General features: G+C 38.4%; 1 protein-coding gene across 5 annotated transcripts in view; it reads right to left on the bottom strand.

Moving 5' to 3' along the window:
- Positions 1-13,489, bottom strand: part of tcf12 (transcription factor 12) — a 78,307-nt gene that overhangs the window by 7,641 nt on the left and 57,177 nt on the right. For all 5 annotated transcript variants that reach the window (XM_031314115.2, XM_031314114.2, XM_031314113.2 and 2 more), the window contains 7 exons: positions 13,093-13,192; positions 12,363-12,502; positions 11,804-11,945; positions 11,645-11,709; positions 7,986-8,130; positions 3,052-3,125; positions 310-501 (listed from right to left, as the gene is read on the bottom strand). In XM_031314115.2, the coding sequence (XP_031169975.1) occupies positions 310-501; positions 3,052-3,125; positions 7,986-8,130; positions 11,645-11,709; positions 11,804-11,945; positions 12,363-12,502; positions 13,093-13,192 (858 nt within the window). The remainder of the gene's footprint in view (positions 1-309; positions 502-3,051; positions 3,126-7,985; positions 8,131-11,644; positions 11,710-11,803; positions 11,946-12,362; positions 12,503-13,092; positions 13,193-13,489) is intronic.

The raw sequence follows: 13,489 nt of genomic DNA, 5'->3' as shown, positions 1-13,489 counted from the left end.
ACACCAAAACACATATTCACTCCATTACGCCTGTTTTTCTCATTTCTCTTTTACCCGTGTGTATACAACCGCTCTCAAGAGCAAGGTGAGCCTTAGGCCAGCCATGACACTTATGGAAAATATGTCAGTATAAATTAAACTGCCCATGTGTGGAACATGGCTAGTTTTTACACATGGCAGCAGACCTGTTTTGAACAGGTGGTTTTTGTTTAACAAATAACATGTAGGAATATACCAACATTTTCTTCATGAAATATCCTAAATGCATATAAAATTAAAGATCTAAACATTTATATGAAGTTCTCATACCATCGCTGCTGTCCGACTTGGAACCAATGCAGAGGCAGGGAAGTTTGCTCCAAGGGCTGCTATTGGCCCATTTTGTGCCTGTCCCAGCAGACTGTGTATGTCGCTGGGCAGACTGGCGGTGGAGCCCACTGCATGGTTCCTCAGAACAAGGATTGCATCATCCAGTCTGTCCAGACGATCCTCCATTCGAGACTGGGAGGACCAGAGAGGTTGAAGAGTGAAGGGTTAGGGAGAGGGAGAAGAGAGGAAAAGAAGGACAGAGCAGCTTAGTATAAGCACATTAGGACAAAAATTGAAAACACTGATTGTATGGTGTGGACTTAAAAAGAAAAAGAAAACGTCTGAAACACAAGATAAAGAAGGCAATTCAAATGCAAGATCAACTGAGCCGTTTAAGCTTGAGTTGTAAAAGTCAACAAATGCTTTTATTTCAGATCAACTGAATAAAGGACAGATGCACATCAGGAGTGCTTCAACAATTACAATTTAGAATTAACATTTAAGCACAACTTAAGCTTATTACTGCAAGCTGGAGCGGCTAAAACATAACATGACAATATGGCAACAAAGGCAATAAAAATGAAACTGCATTTCACTGTGAGGTATGTTGACTGCAAGTCCAAAAAAAAATGAGCAAAGACATATGGAACAAATAATGAGTAAAGACTCTATCTGACGAGTACCTCGCAGACATCCTTTAAGAAAGACATGGCATCCTGGAGATGCTCATGTAACTGCTGATGAACTCTGTTTTTCTGGCAAAGTCAAATAAGAATAAGACAGGATTATGAAAAAGATCAGCATCTATAAATACTGGAAACACACTGTGGATAGAGATTCTTTTTCTAAAGACACACATACAAGAAGGGCAGGATTTGGAGGGAAGCACACAGATGCTGACCATTCATTTTGTAAGGACGTTTGCACATTTAATAACCCCTTCTACAGTATTAACTATAAGTTCACATCCTCCACATTTTATTAAATACAAAATGTGTTTCTTTACACTATTGGCTCCAAAGTTTTGCGTATAATTTCTCTGTCGAAATAAATGTCATTGTTGGTAAAAGCTGCCTTCTCCATTGTCCAGTATCAGCATTGAGTGATATAATTATGATGCATAAAGTTATGCATTGTTATATTCATTATATTCAGCTGTGTCTTTCCCAATACTCAAATGATATGAAGCCAGCTATTTTACAGAAATCAATACAGATAAGACTTAACCTAATAAAATATATTATATTTATTATATAATATTCACTCACAAGATGTCATTTCGACTGTAATCTGAATCCTAAACTTGCATGTTCAGACAGTTGTTCATCACTGTTTCCTAGAACTAGGATTGAAGCTTTCCAAATTCTCAAGTAGTTCTTGACTCCACTATCAGGGAACTGTGATCTATGCTTTTATCTCAAAACACTCTTGAACAAATCCTGAGATTATGTCATCATTTGAGCTGCTGCCAGTGGAATAATCCATCCATTAAAAACTGTAACAGAGTCATTGGGCATAAAGGTTAAGCATTCTTCAGACTCAATTTTTTAAACTCAAGTTTTACATTTTTACAGCTTAGACTTGAAAAATATAAAGTGATAAGTGACTTTCAGACAGATGTTATGGCCCCACACATCCAAAAGTTGTTTTTCTACCAGCGTTTCCATCACTGGCAAGCTTTTTAAACAGCTTGCCAGAAAGATTATACTAGATTTATACTGAAAAGTCTCAGACTACTAATGTTATTTGCCACTAACAAAAAACTACCTCTTACTACTGCAGGTCTACAAGTCAAAGAAACCTATAAGATACAATATTAAATATATAAAACTATAAGCACCACCTACTGCAGTGCTGTGTTTATGTTACACATCATATCAAACAGGACATGAATTGAATTTTGTTGCCACATCACTTTTATCAGCAGCAGCTAATTTTCAGGTTATCTGATTTCATTCACTTGCATTGTTAGCTTCACTTGTATCCTCTCACTTATCTTTGGTGGCCATGAAGAGACAAAACAATGCTGGAGGCAAAGTGGGAGGAAACATCTACATTGTGGCTGTTTGAATGGGACTATGTGATAAGATTGCAACTGTAATGATTTTCACCTTTAAAAGTCGTGTTCTGTATTTTGAGCTATTTTAAACAATAAAATGTGTTTAAAATGTGGATTATGCAGCATCAAATCTTTAAAACGTATTTTAAATGATTGTAAATTGTATTGCTTCGACGTAGACCATGGTCTGTATGTTTTGTTGTTTTTTTGTATTATTTGTCTTTATTGCTACATTTCTATTTATCGTGAAATGCTGTTTGTACTTCTGTTATAATAATCTATTATAATTCAACACTTTCCTTTATAATAAACCTCCAAACAGAAAAAGGAAATTCATGACATTTTGCATCAGGTAGAAGGCTGGATGAAAGGTGATCTGTAGCTCTGGTCTCATGGCAGCGAAGGAATCCTGGAGAATTTGATCAGCAAACAGCTGCCACCCCCACACAAGCCCCCTAAACTAAACCCAACCCCCAACTGTCATCCCCGTCCTGGCCCACGGAGTAGAGGACAGATGGCAAGCCCCAAGGGACAGGTATTGTTCAGTTTGGTTATTCCTCTACCCCCACCTTCCTCAGCAAAACATTTGTCGGACAGGAATCTCCCTGTAATGCTAGCTCAGTCCTTCACGGGTAACTTATCCAAAGTGAGCAACCATTATGTAAGACGGAGATGGAGATTACCAGTGAGTGAAGGGAGTTCTCATAATTTGGAGAGGAGGGGCTCTGTCCACCAGCGCGGGGCCACTGGTTGGTACCTGATAAAGAGAGGAAGAGATGTAGCGGAGGTCAGCATTAGCAATCCTTTGATTCAGTTTCCTATCAATATGGCTGATAGCTGTATCCTGCTCCACTGGGTACACCAATACAAAAACTAACTGACACAAACAATAACAGGCAGTCATAACACACTGACATCCTGATTTTCTGGTTTCTTGTTGTTCTATGTGGGATATTTTTATCTTTTAGGGCTCAATTGCGTCATTTCCTGATGGCTGGACTGCATCCTGACACATGAGCCAGCGGAGGCTTCGTCTAATACCCATTTCCACCCTGAAATGTACGCTGCATCTGCACATCAAAAACAAAAGCAGTGAGAGGCTGGAGAACAATATAAGAGATCTGATTTTAGACAGTTTTCCTTCACATTTCCTCTTTCCCAGAAACGTTTAAGTCACGAAACACATCAGAGGGATCAAAAATACAGTGTGGTTGAATAGTGTTTCACCACATATGTTATTTATCTAATTCGCTGCCCACGTGGCTTATGTGGGCAAAACAATGAGAGCGCTACGGACCAGAATCAGTGAACACCGAAGTACCATTAGAACAAGGGATGAGCGCAGTCCTGTCGCCGCTCATTTTAAACTAGCCGGGCATAATGTCAGCGCCCTCAGATACATCGGGGTGGAGCGGGTCAACAAACCACCTAGAGGGGGAGATCACGATAAAAGGCTTCTCCAATAGGAAACTTTTTGGATTCATTATTTAAATACAATGTCTCCCCATGGTCTTAATGAAGAATTTGATATAAAACCATTCTTATAAAAAAAAAATTGCACGAAATTGTCTGTTTCTGTACTTACTATATTGCAGCAGGTTTTATGAATGTGCGGGGTAATGTTCTTTAATTGTTTGGGGTAGGCTTGTATATATGGAACTGTTTCTTCCACTGATTGTTTTCCTTTCTTTTTTTTCTTTTCTGTGGCTAGCAATGTTGTACTCCTGTACTCCTTTGGGGATATTGAATTTTAAAAGCCCTCTTTTGAGACGTATAAGTTTGTTAAAAACCTGTATGAAAGAGTTCTCTTGAGTCATGAGTGGGGCTATTAGGCCTTTTAGACCTAATCAAACTAATTGAATTCACATGGTGGGTCAGCTGATTGTAAGGCCTACATATATCCCTTCATCAAATGTGTCCACCATTTGCCTGAAGAAGACCGACCCAGCAGGGTCGAAATGTTGCCTTTGTATTAAATATGGGAGTTTAAAGCAGTGTTGCGGACATTACATTTTTTTCACTTGAATAGTAATCTATTTGACTGGTGATGTAGTGGTAGTACAGTCAGTTTGTGTCCATGTATTTTCCAGCATACACATCTGGAAACATCTGAGTGTCATTCATACTAATACGACCCATGAAGCCAAATCTACTGCTGCACTTTTCTTCTTTTCATTCCAAATAAAAATCATGAATTTTAATCATGTAATCTACATATAGAGAAACTTAAGATACTCTGCACTAGATATTACAATTTACCTTTGGCTGGAAGAAGCTCACCGTGGATTTTGTACATGTATTTGAGCCAGAAAATAAAATCTACGGGCCAGTACAGGAAAGCAAATCAAGCTGATTTGATCCGGTGTAAATTAGTGCTAAAGGAAAAGGAATCCACATCTGCTCATCACATTTCCAGTTCTATGTTTCTTTCTTTCTCTCTTTCTAAAGCACAATCATCCAAGGAACCCGCCTGCCATGTGCATTATACAATCAAATAACCTAAATGGACTTTAAGAATATTCACAGGATAGGATGTCTCTGGACCATTCCAGCTTAGTGCTTCTCTGGTGTCTATTATGGTGGAGGGATGCCAAACCCAGCCTACAACCTGGTGAATGGAGTCCAGTGTGACACACTCTTCAGATGGCGACTTTGTTTTGGTTATCTATCCTTTAGGGTGAATCTAAAAACTCCTTCTTTTTATAATAGCAAGGCAATAAAACATGCAGACCTGGATGAGTGGAAGCATTTACAGTATAGCAGAGGGGGCCTGGGGAATGCTGACTGTGATCTTTCTTTTTTTTTTTTTTTGTAACAAATTTGTATTGGTTTTCAACAGAAACACAAGTTATACATGTTGCCATCATGCCAGTAACAGAGATAGAAAAAAATAAATTAATTAATTAAAAAAATAATATATATATATATATATATATATATATATTGCCATCCATCTATTCTTAGCAGGAAAATGTCCCAATCTACTGCCCCCCTTCATCTTCACAGTATATACTAGAGCCTCCCTCCATATTGCTCTGCATACACACACATTGTCCATTCGTGTAGCCATAATCACAACGGCGCTCATATTCTACAAAAGTAAGCAGAGATACATCAAGCGGAGTTAAAACATTATGTTATCTTTTCTTAATTTAAATAGTAATTAAAACGCTACAATGGTTTGAATGGCATTCTGAGTTCCACGTGTGAGCAGACTGATGCAATATTTGTACTCCTAATTGTTCACTGTTTCTTTTTACAAATCAAGGCCTGTGTGGACAGACTAAACATAGTAATAAACCACTGAACTTAACACTATGGCTTTTAAAAGTGGGACAATTACACAGAGATAGAGAAAGAGTAAACACCTAATGTATATTTTTGACAAACACAAGAAAAAACACACCTCCCTCAAGCTCAGGGAAAAAGTTAAAAACGTGTTTTTCCATTAAATCCTTCCAATGAAATGTCTCACTAAACTTCTCCACGTGAGTTTTCATGTTTCTTTACTCTCGCAGCCTTGGCTAAATCAGACTTTAATTAAAAGACTATTAAAAGTGACTTTGGAAGAGGAAATGAAAAATCTTCTGTTCTGCCTCAGCTTTCTCCCAGGTGAGTGAGACAGACACTCCACATGAGCCTCTGCTGGCTGGCGGCTATGAAAAATTAGCCCGGGCTTTGGTTCCCACGTGCACCAGAGAGGGCTAATTGAACAAACCAGTCTTGAGTAATGTGCTGTATATTGGTGTAATCCTAATGATGAATGGATTTTCAACAGCGAGCCAAATTTTGGGCCAATTTCAAAGTATCGCTCTTTTTCTAACCCCAGAAGCGTAATAAGGGTGAATAATTAGCGAAACCATATCCATTTCCCACAATACCAGATGTATTCATCTTGCAGCATGTATTTTATTTCTTACATATATATGAATCCCATTAATATAAAAACACTGAACCTGTATACTTATATTCATTTTTTCCTATCATAAAAAAATATCTAGTAACATCACATACTGTTATAATATAATAGCATCCGTTCAATTTATGAACATACACTTACATGATAAACTAGACCGTCAATTCTATTGTTATGCTGCCATGTGTGGCATGCTGTACTGTAAATAGGTCAAAAGGGAGGATCTCCCTATGTGAGGCCATCATAGCCCTGATCATCAGCTGAGTCACAGCCACCCTCCTTCACCCACTGGCAGATAAACGAGGCCTTTTGCAGCCTGGTCTGGGTGTATGTGTGTTGGGGGGAACAGCTGTCCATGGGGCAGGGCAACAGCTGAGGATGAGGGGGGCATACGTAGAGACAGCTGTCGTCACTCCATTACCGCACATGACACAACTGCCTGCTAAAACAACACACTGGGCTTTCCCCTACTGTCTCCCCTGATTCACTTTCCATTACTCTCTCACCTCTGTCAACACGTCTGACATATTCTTCTTATACACATCTCTTTTTACGTAAAAAACCCAGTATATCAAAAACAGGAACCGTCTTTTTGGTGTTCTCTCAACTCTGGGTTGAAAGACAGGCTATGCACTGTTTTCCCCTGTATGTTCCATAATATTAATATAATTCAGGGGGAGGCTTGTCTGTCCTTAATCAAAAATCAAGCTGACATAAAAACACAAACAGCCAAGCACTTGTGTGGAAAAACTGGATTATGTAACAATAAATCTACTCATAAGAATTTGAGACCCACTTCAAACATTTTCATTACAAGATTTTCAAATCCTTCTGTACCCTAAAAGCCACAGCCATAGTCTTTTTCATCCACACTGTCATTCCAGGGCTTGTCAATAAAACTTAATTTCCTTAACTTAAAAACAAAGTCCTGTTTGTATTTCATAACACTTGTCAGCTAAATTTATGAACATGAACAAAGACCCTCCTAAAAAGCTGAGAGCCAAAACTGGTCTGTGATGTCACCGGGAATCTATGTGGAGCAGCTCTCTCGGCCATGAAAATAAAGCCCACGTCATGGACACTGGACCAGCAAGTGCAGATGTAACTTGCAACACTGATTTCATGCTTTTAGTACAAACCACATCACTTTGTTAACTCAGCGACTGCAGATAGAAAGCAGCTAGTATAAATCTGATACAAAGCATCTCTTCTCTTTGCTTGAGATGAATGTTTGTATTACATGGTCCCAGAAAAATAAATTTTTTAAATACTAAAAATTGTTTTTGTACCTTTTAAAAATACTTGCCAGACTAAACTAAGCTTTCTTTTACAATAGATTCCTGTTAAAAAATGGCATTAACTGCCTAAGCATAGATAAAGCATGGAGAATGATTAGAGCTCCTTCACAACTAAAAGGGGTATTAAATTAAGTTTTAGGGAAATTTCATACTTCACTCTTCTTAGGCTTTTATTAATACAACTAATACACTGCATAGTAAAAGTAATTCAATTATTAGAAAGTCATATTCATGAAAGCCTCTAAATTAGTTTAGCTATTCCAGGTCGAGCCCTAGTTCTAACACAATCTAATGTAACTTATAAAGTAGTTTTCGAGAAGTACGTATTCTATTCTACTGTTAATATCTGGTGTAGGTGCATGGGAGGTGTGTACAAGATTAAAATCCAACATTGGTCCTCTACCTTGCCTTCCAGACGGGGTGCCGGCAGCAGACACCGCGGTACCTGCTGAGGCAGCACCTGCTGTGGCTGTCAGAGGTGAAGGAGAACCCACAGGTGTCGACGGGTTGGATGGAAAACTACTGCTAGTGTGGTCAGGTGAGTAAATCTGAGGGAGTAGAGAGAAGGAGAGAAAATTAAAATTCCTCATTAATGCACCATCAGGAACACACAAAAAATATATATATATATATATATATATATATATATATATATATCGCTTGTCACTGTTCTTTACATCTTTCACAGCTGTTACCATCTTCCAGCCAAAAATGTATCATTAATTATGGAGATTTTACTGCCAGGGATGTCATAAAAATGCTAAGTGCATACACATGAATCGTTAACAGTGCTCAGAGAAAGGCCTCAACAAAATGAACTATAAACTCTAGTGACTTTTATGCCTTTCACCTGTGTCTTGCTTTTGTATCCACTTTGTGGTCAGTGGTGATCACCACCAAGAGTGAATACTGTATATCTTGATAGCACCTTTCATTCTTTTAATTAATGTTGCTGGATTAAAAAATGTGAATCTGAACTTTTAAAAACTGGACTTTTGTTTTATTATCTTATATATAACAGTTATTCAAGTAAACATTAAGTATCAATTTATTGAAAAAGGTTTAAACAATAGTATGTGCATGTAACACAAATTAATGCTACACTGACACTTTACTTGGCAAATAAAAATATGTGGTTGGCTTTGTTTAATCTCCCTTATCAAGACATGAAAAAGAGAATTTTATATAAAATGGACAATGATTAAATAAACATGCAAATACGAAAATGTAACAGGTCACACTGTTAAGAGGTTGGTGTTGAACTGGCTCCAATTAAAATACAAGAGTAAAAAGAGAGTTTTCTGTTTTGGAAAAAAAAATGACTCATATTCTAATAGTTAGTTATAAAACTTGCAGATTTACATGGAAAAGGTTTGTTTTTCACTTGTATAGAAAGTCACTCTGGTTATTATTCCTCTGTGGTTTCAAAAAGTGCAGACACCCAACCTGGAAACCCTGTTAAGCCAACAACAGTAAATCTCAAAGGGCTGCATTTCAGCCTGCACCAGATATTATATTGTAGACCATATATCAACATCTAGTATGATTCAAATGCTGTTTATTTTTGCACGTTTCTAAACTCTATGAAGGGGACAACTGGGGCAAATGCCTTGGTTTTTTGGCACAAGTTCATTTTGAGTTACTAACAGACAATTCACAGTAACTTTATTGTGTCAATGCATCCTCTGCTAGGTTACACCAAGGTCAATGAGTTTTAGGATGACATGTCAATCACAAGGGAACGAGGAGATTATGTCTTCAAACTACCACAGGGATTTCATCTGTTTAAACAAATGCTGGATTAAAGCACAAACATATCCCTGATTTTCTGTTCCTCCTGTAATAAGAGGATATTGTGCCATAATGGAACATGTCTCAGTGAACTCAAGGTATTACTGCTGGATCCTGTCTAATTAGTAGAGAGAAAAAACAGAAGATCCACAGAGATTTCTCCTCCAAGTTAAGACCAAATTGAGCTTGCAGGAAACCGTTTGACTTCTGCAGGGATGATAGAATGCACTCATTATTAATAATCTTCTTGTTCAATCTTGATCTCTGGGCTTTAGTTTTTCAATCAACTTGGGAGTATCAGGATGGATGTTTCATTGAAGTGTGGAGGAGGGATTGACTGTTTAAAAATGGAGGAATGACTATTTATGCTTTTCTATACTGAAATATATCCAAATATTTCTCTGCTTCTCAAAAGCAAGCTGTTTATAACTGTGACGTGACGTCTGACCCGACAATATATATGACTTTCTATTCTTCTCACTGACTGGCTACTAACGCTGCATTCAAAGTGAAACATGGCTCATTTTACTGGAATAAATGAAAGCTCCGCCTCATCATCAGTCACGCTCCCGCAGGCGGCATGGGGCCAATAAGCACGGCCAATTTAAAAGGGCGGACAACAAAAGCTCTACAAAGGGCAGCCCGTGGAGTTGAGCCACAGCAGTTATAAACTCCCCTGTGCCCCCTGCTCCATCGCCCACCCCCACCCCAGTCCAACCGTGTCCATTTCACTCCAGCTTTGTCATGCTAATAGAATTGAGTCTGCAAATATAAAGGACTTAATTTGTTATTACCATCCCTAAACTCTTTTTTTTGTCTAGGGCAAAATATTCTTCCTAAACGTACAGCTTGTGCTAGGGTGTGTGAATTTAAAATTGTTTAAATGTTTAACAGTATCTAAGGAGATTTTGGTGAAATTGTAAGGTTTAGACTTGTAAAATCAAAAGCAGCTTGTAATAAAGCAGAATTTAGTCTGGTATTTGGAAAGGCAGAAATGCAAATACAATCCTAGAGAAAAAATATTGTTTGGCATTATTTGAGGACATAAGGGATAAGATAAGTAATGCCCATAATGTTATGCCACCTTCAAGTTAGTGATACTTTCTACATTTATATACCATTCAAGACATTTATTTCCATTTTGTTCAGTTTAAAGAGTTACCCTGTGTTTCAGCTCTGTGTTTAGTTTAAATGTTGAACCTGTTGATGGTTTCTCCTCAATTTCCATTTTCATTTAATGGGCAAATTTCCGTCTTAGGTAAAAAAATCGAAGACTGAGTAAAGTTCTTTCCCATCCTCCTCATAAATAGTTCCTCTTGTACTGTAAATATGATATGAAGGAGCTTTAGGGCTCCGTTATACAGAATAGAGACCGAATCTAACTAAAACCAATAGATTATCTATCAGCTGATGTGTGCACAACTGTATGCAAGACATATTTCCTTCCATTATGTGAGCTACAGCAAATTAAACACTTTGATACTATGATACATTACAGGATGTCACAGATATTCAGGGCTGGTTTTCCAAAGTGAAGTGTAATCCACTGGCTTTAGGAGTATTTTTAATGTACAATTCCCTTTCTTGAATACTCTTAGTTTAAGCCCACAATTATCCAGCCTTAGCCAAAAACAAGTACAAACATGTCCTCTGGGCTTTTTTTTAATCAGCAGTCAGTATAGCACTTAATTCCTTGCATGAATACTGAGGTCACCTTCTTTAGAGACAGAAACAGACCATTGTTTTATTTTGCAGAGTAAAGTATTGGTGCATGGGACATGAGCTTCACACCCTGAGAGGAGGTCAGACTTGAGGGGATAGGCAGAGACTTCTGTGTGGTTGACAGACAAATCCTAAACCAGACTGAGTGTGTTCACATGTGTATGGGTATCCTGGTTATGATCAGGCTTTTAGAGTATGCCGGTTATGTGTTGTGCATATAAACCCCATGTCATGTCCGTTTCAAAAACCTGAATATGCTACCTCGAGTAGTCCAAAAGAAACCACGTTTTTTTGTTGGTACAGAACATGGTGACTGAGAAGGTGAAATCAGAGACACAACTGCACAAAGATTATCAGAAACTTGGATACTGTTAGAATCATGTATACAGGAATGACCATGTTTCTCATGTTCAATGTAAACATCATTTCCTGAACCAGGATAAGACACAAAACCAGGATACTAGTGTGCAGTGGAAACACACTCATTAATGATATGAATGAATGGTAAAATAAACTGAAGTCCAAGTTAAATGTGGTGTTGTAACTCACCGAGGCTAAAGCCTTGCCCAGTGCATCTCCAGTCTGTGAGCTTCCAGTGGGGTTCCCCCGATTTGCTAAGAAAACATAGAATGGATGTTCAGCGCTGATTACATCTGGGGCCATTGAATTAGTCATTCTGAGCGGGTAGCTGTTAACACAAGAACGTACCCATGGCCCCATCGGCTGAGTTGATGGACGGGGTGTGCGCTGCGGTGACGAATGGTGAAGTGCTAGTGTTGCTTCGGCCGAAGCTGGACATGGGAGGAAGACTGGCATTCATGTCTGGAGAGACTGAGTGTGCGGGGTAATTCTGGAAGATATAAAAAAAAAAAAAACATAAACACTCTATTTTCAGTCACAAATGTGAGAAAGAAGGAGCTTATTTATTCTCTGAATTCTATATTCTCCTTGACATTTCCCAGGCTGCGATGAGAAAAATTTACTGGGGGACAGAGATAAAGAGAGGACAGGCAGCATCTGCAGGCTCCCTGTGATGCCCAGCCAGCTGAGGCAGGCAGACGGAGATCAAACACTGACAAAAAGGGTCAGCAGTGTCTTCACTGATAATAACCAGACAACAACTTAAGACACACCCACTCTGACTGTGAGCGGGTGAAGGACTGAAAAACAATTGACATGCTGTATGTGCTTACCAATATGTACGTGTGATGCAAGATTAAGTAATCATTTATCACCATGGTATCACCAGCTGAGAGGTGCTGCTTACCAAACGGTCATGTGAGTGCAGGCTGCTGTAGTTTCCTGACTGTGGCATGTGAGATGAAGATCCGGCGAGCATTCCCCCATAGCCGGGCTGACTGATCCCATTAGACGAGTTCCAAGGGTCAGACGAACTGTGGGTACCATCTAAAGATAATAAATTAATAATTTCAGTATATTGTTGTATACAACATGCACTTTAGTTCTGACACAGTGCCAGACAGCGGCTAACCTCCGACTCTACATTTTAAAACTTGGGGTCCTTTTGCTTTTGGAACTAAAACATGATCATCATCCTGAACACAGCTGAGATAACACAAAGACAAAAACCAACAAAGTCTGCTCTTCTGTCAGTCACACTGAAATAAATACTGAACATAGGCTTTATATTACTAAATACTAAACAAAAGCTGTCTGGCAACATCAAATGTCAGTATTTTTTGATAATATTTGGTACAATATTCTCGCCTTTGGTATGTCATTGTGATAACTGACGAAATGATGATGAATTGACAAATGATGTTCTTAAAAACAAAAACAAGCCCAATGAAAAAAAACACGACTTTAAACTTTACACAGACCTGAATTTGATCTCGTTAATAAAACACAGACTTTACAAACTCTAGACAAGACTCTAGAATATATGAATATATTTTTTGAAACCTGTGGTGTAAGAATCGGATACTCCAATAATCCAATACTCCAGAGTAAACATGGCAACTTGCTTTTGATCTTACCAAAGAAAGTGCTTGCAAACATACTGCTGGAGGGTTTAGGAGAAGAGTAGGAAGGTGAATCTCTGTTGAAGTCTTCCGAGTTTGGAGATGGTGCGTACACCTGCCGTGAGAACATAAACGTTAGTAGAAAGTATTATCAAGCATAAGGATGCCGAAACCTATAAAAAGCACCTGCTTTCGAATCTTAATTCCTATAAAGTATCACAATTAAGATTTTGGGTATATAAAGGTATGTGATCATTCACACACGAGTGAAAACACGTGCAGATATGGCCCTAAAACCACAAACACACTTTAATGACTAGCAAGCAATCAAGCTCATGATGCGAGGAGTGGAATATCAGCGGTATTTGCATTTCAGATCAACTCGACCTCTAATGGAAGTATAATGATACCC

The sequence above is a fragment of the Sander lucioperca genome, chromosome 3, assembly GCF_008315115.2.
Source record: "Sander lucioperca isolate FBNREF2018 chromosome 3, SLUC_FBN_1.2, whole genome shotgun sequence".
NCBI classification, from domain to species: Eukaryota; Metazoa; Chordata; class Actinopteri; order Perciformes; family Percidae; genus Sander; species Sander lucioperca.
The sequence above is the reverse complement of the archived record's forward strand: the minus strand, read 5'-3'. Positions and strand labels throughout refer to the sequence as shown.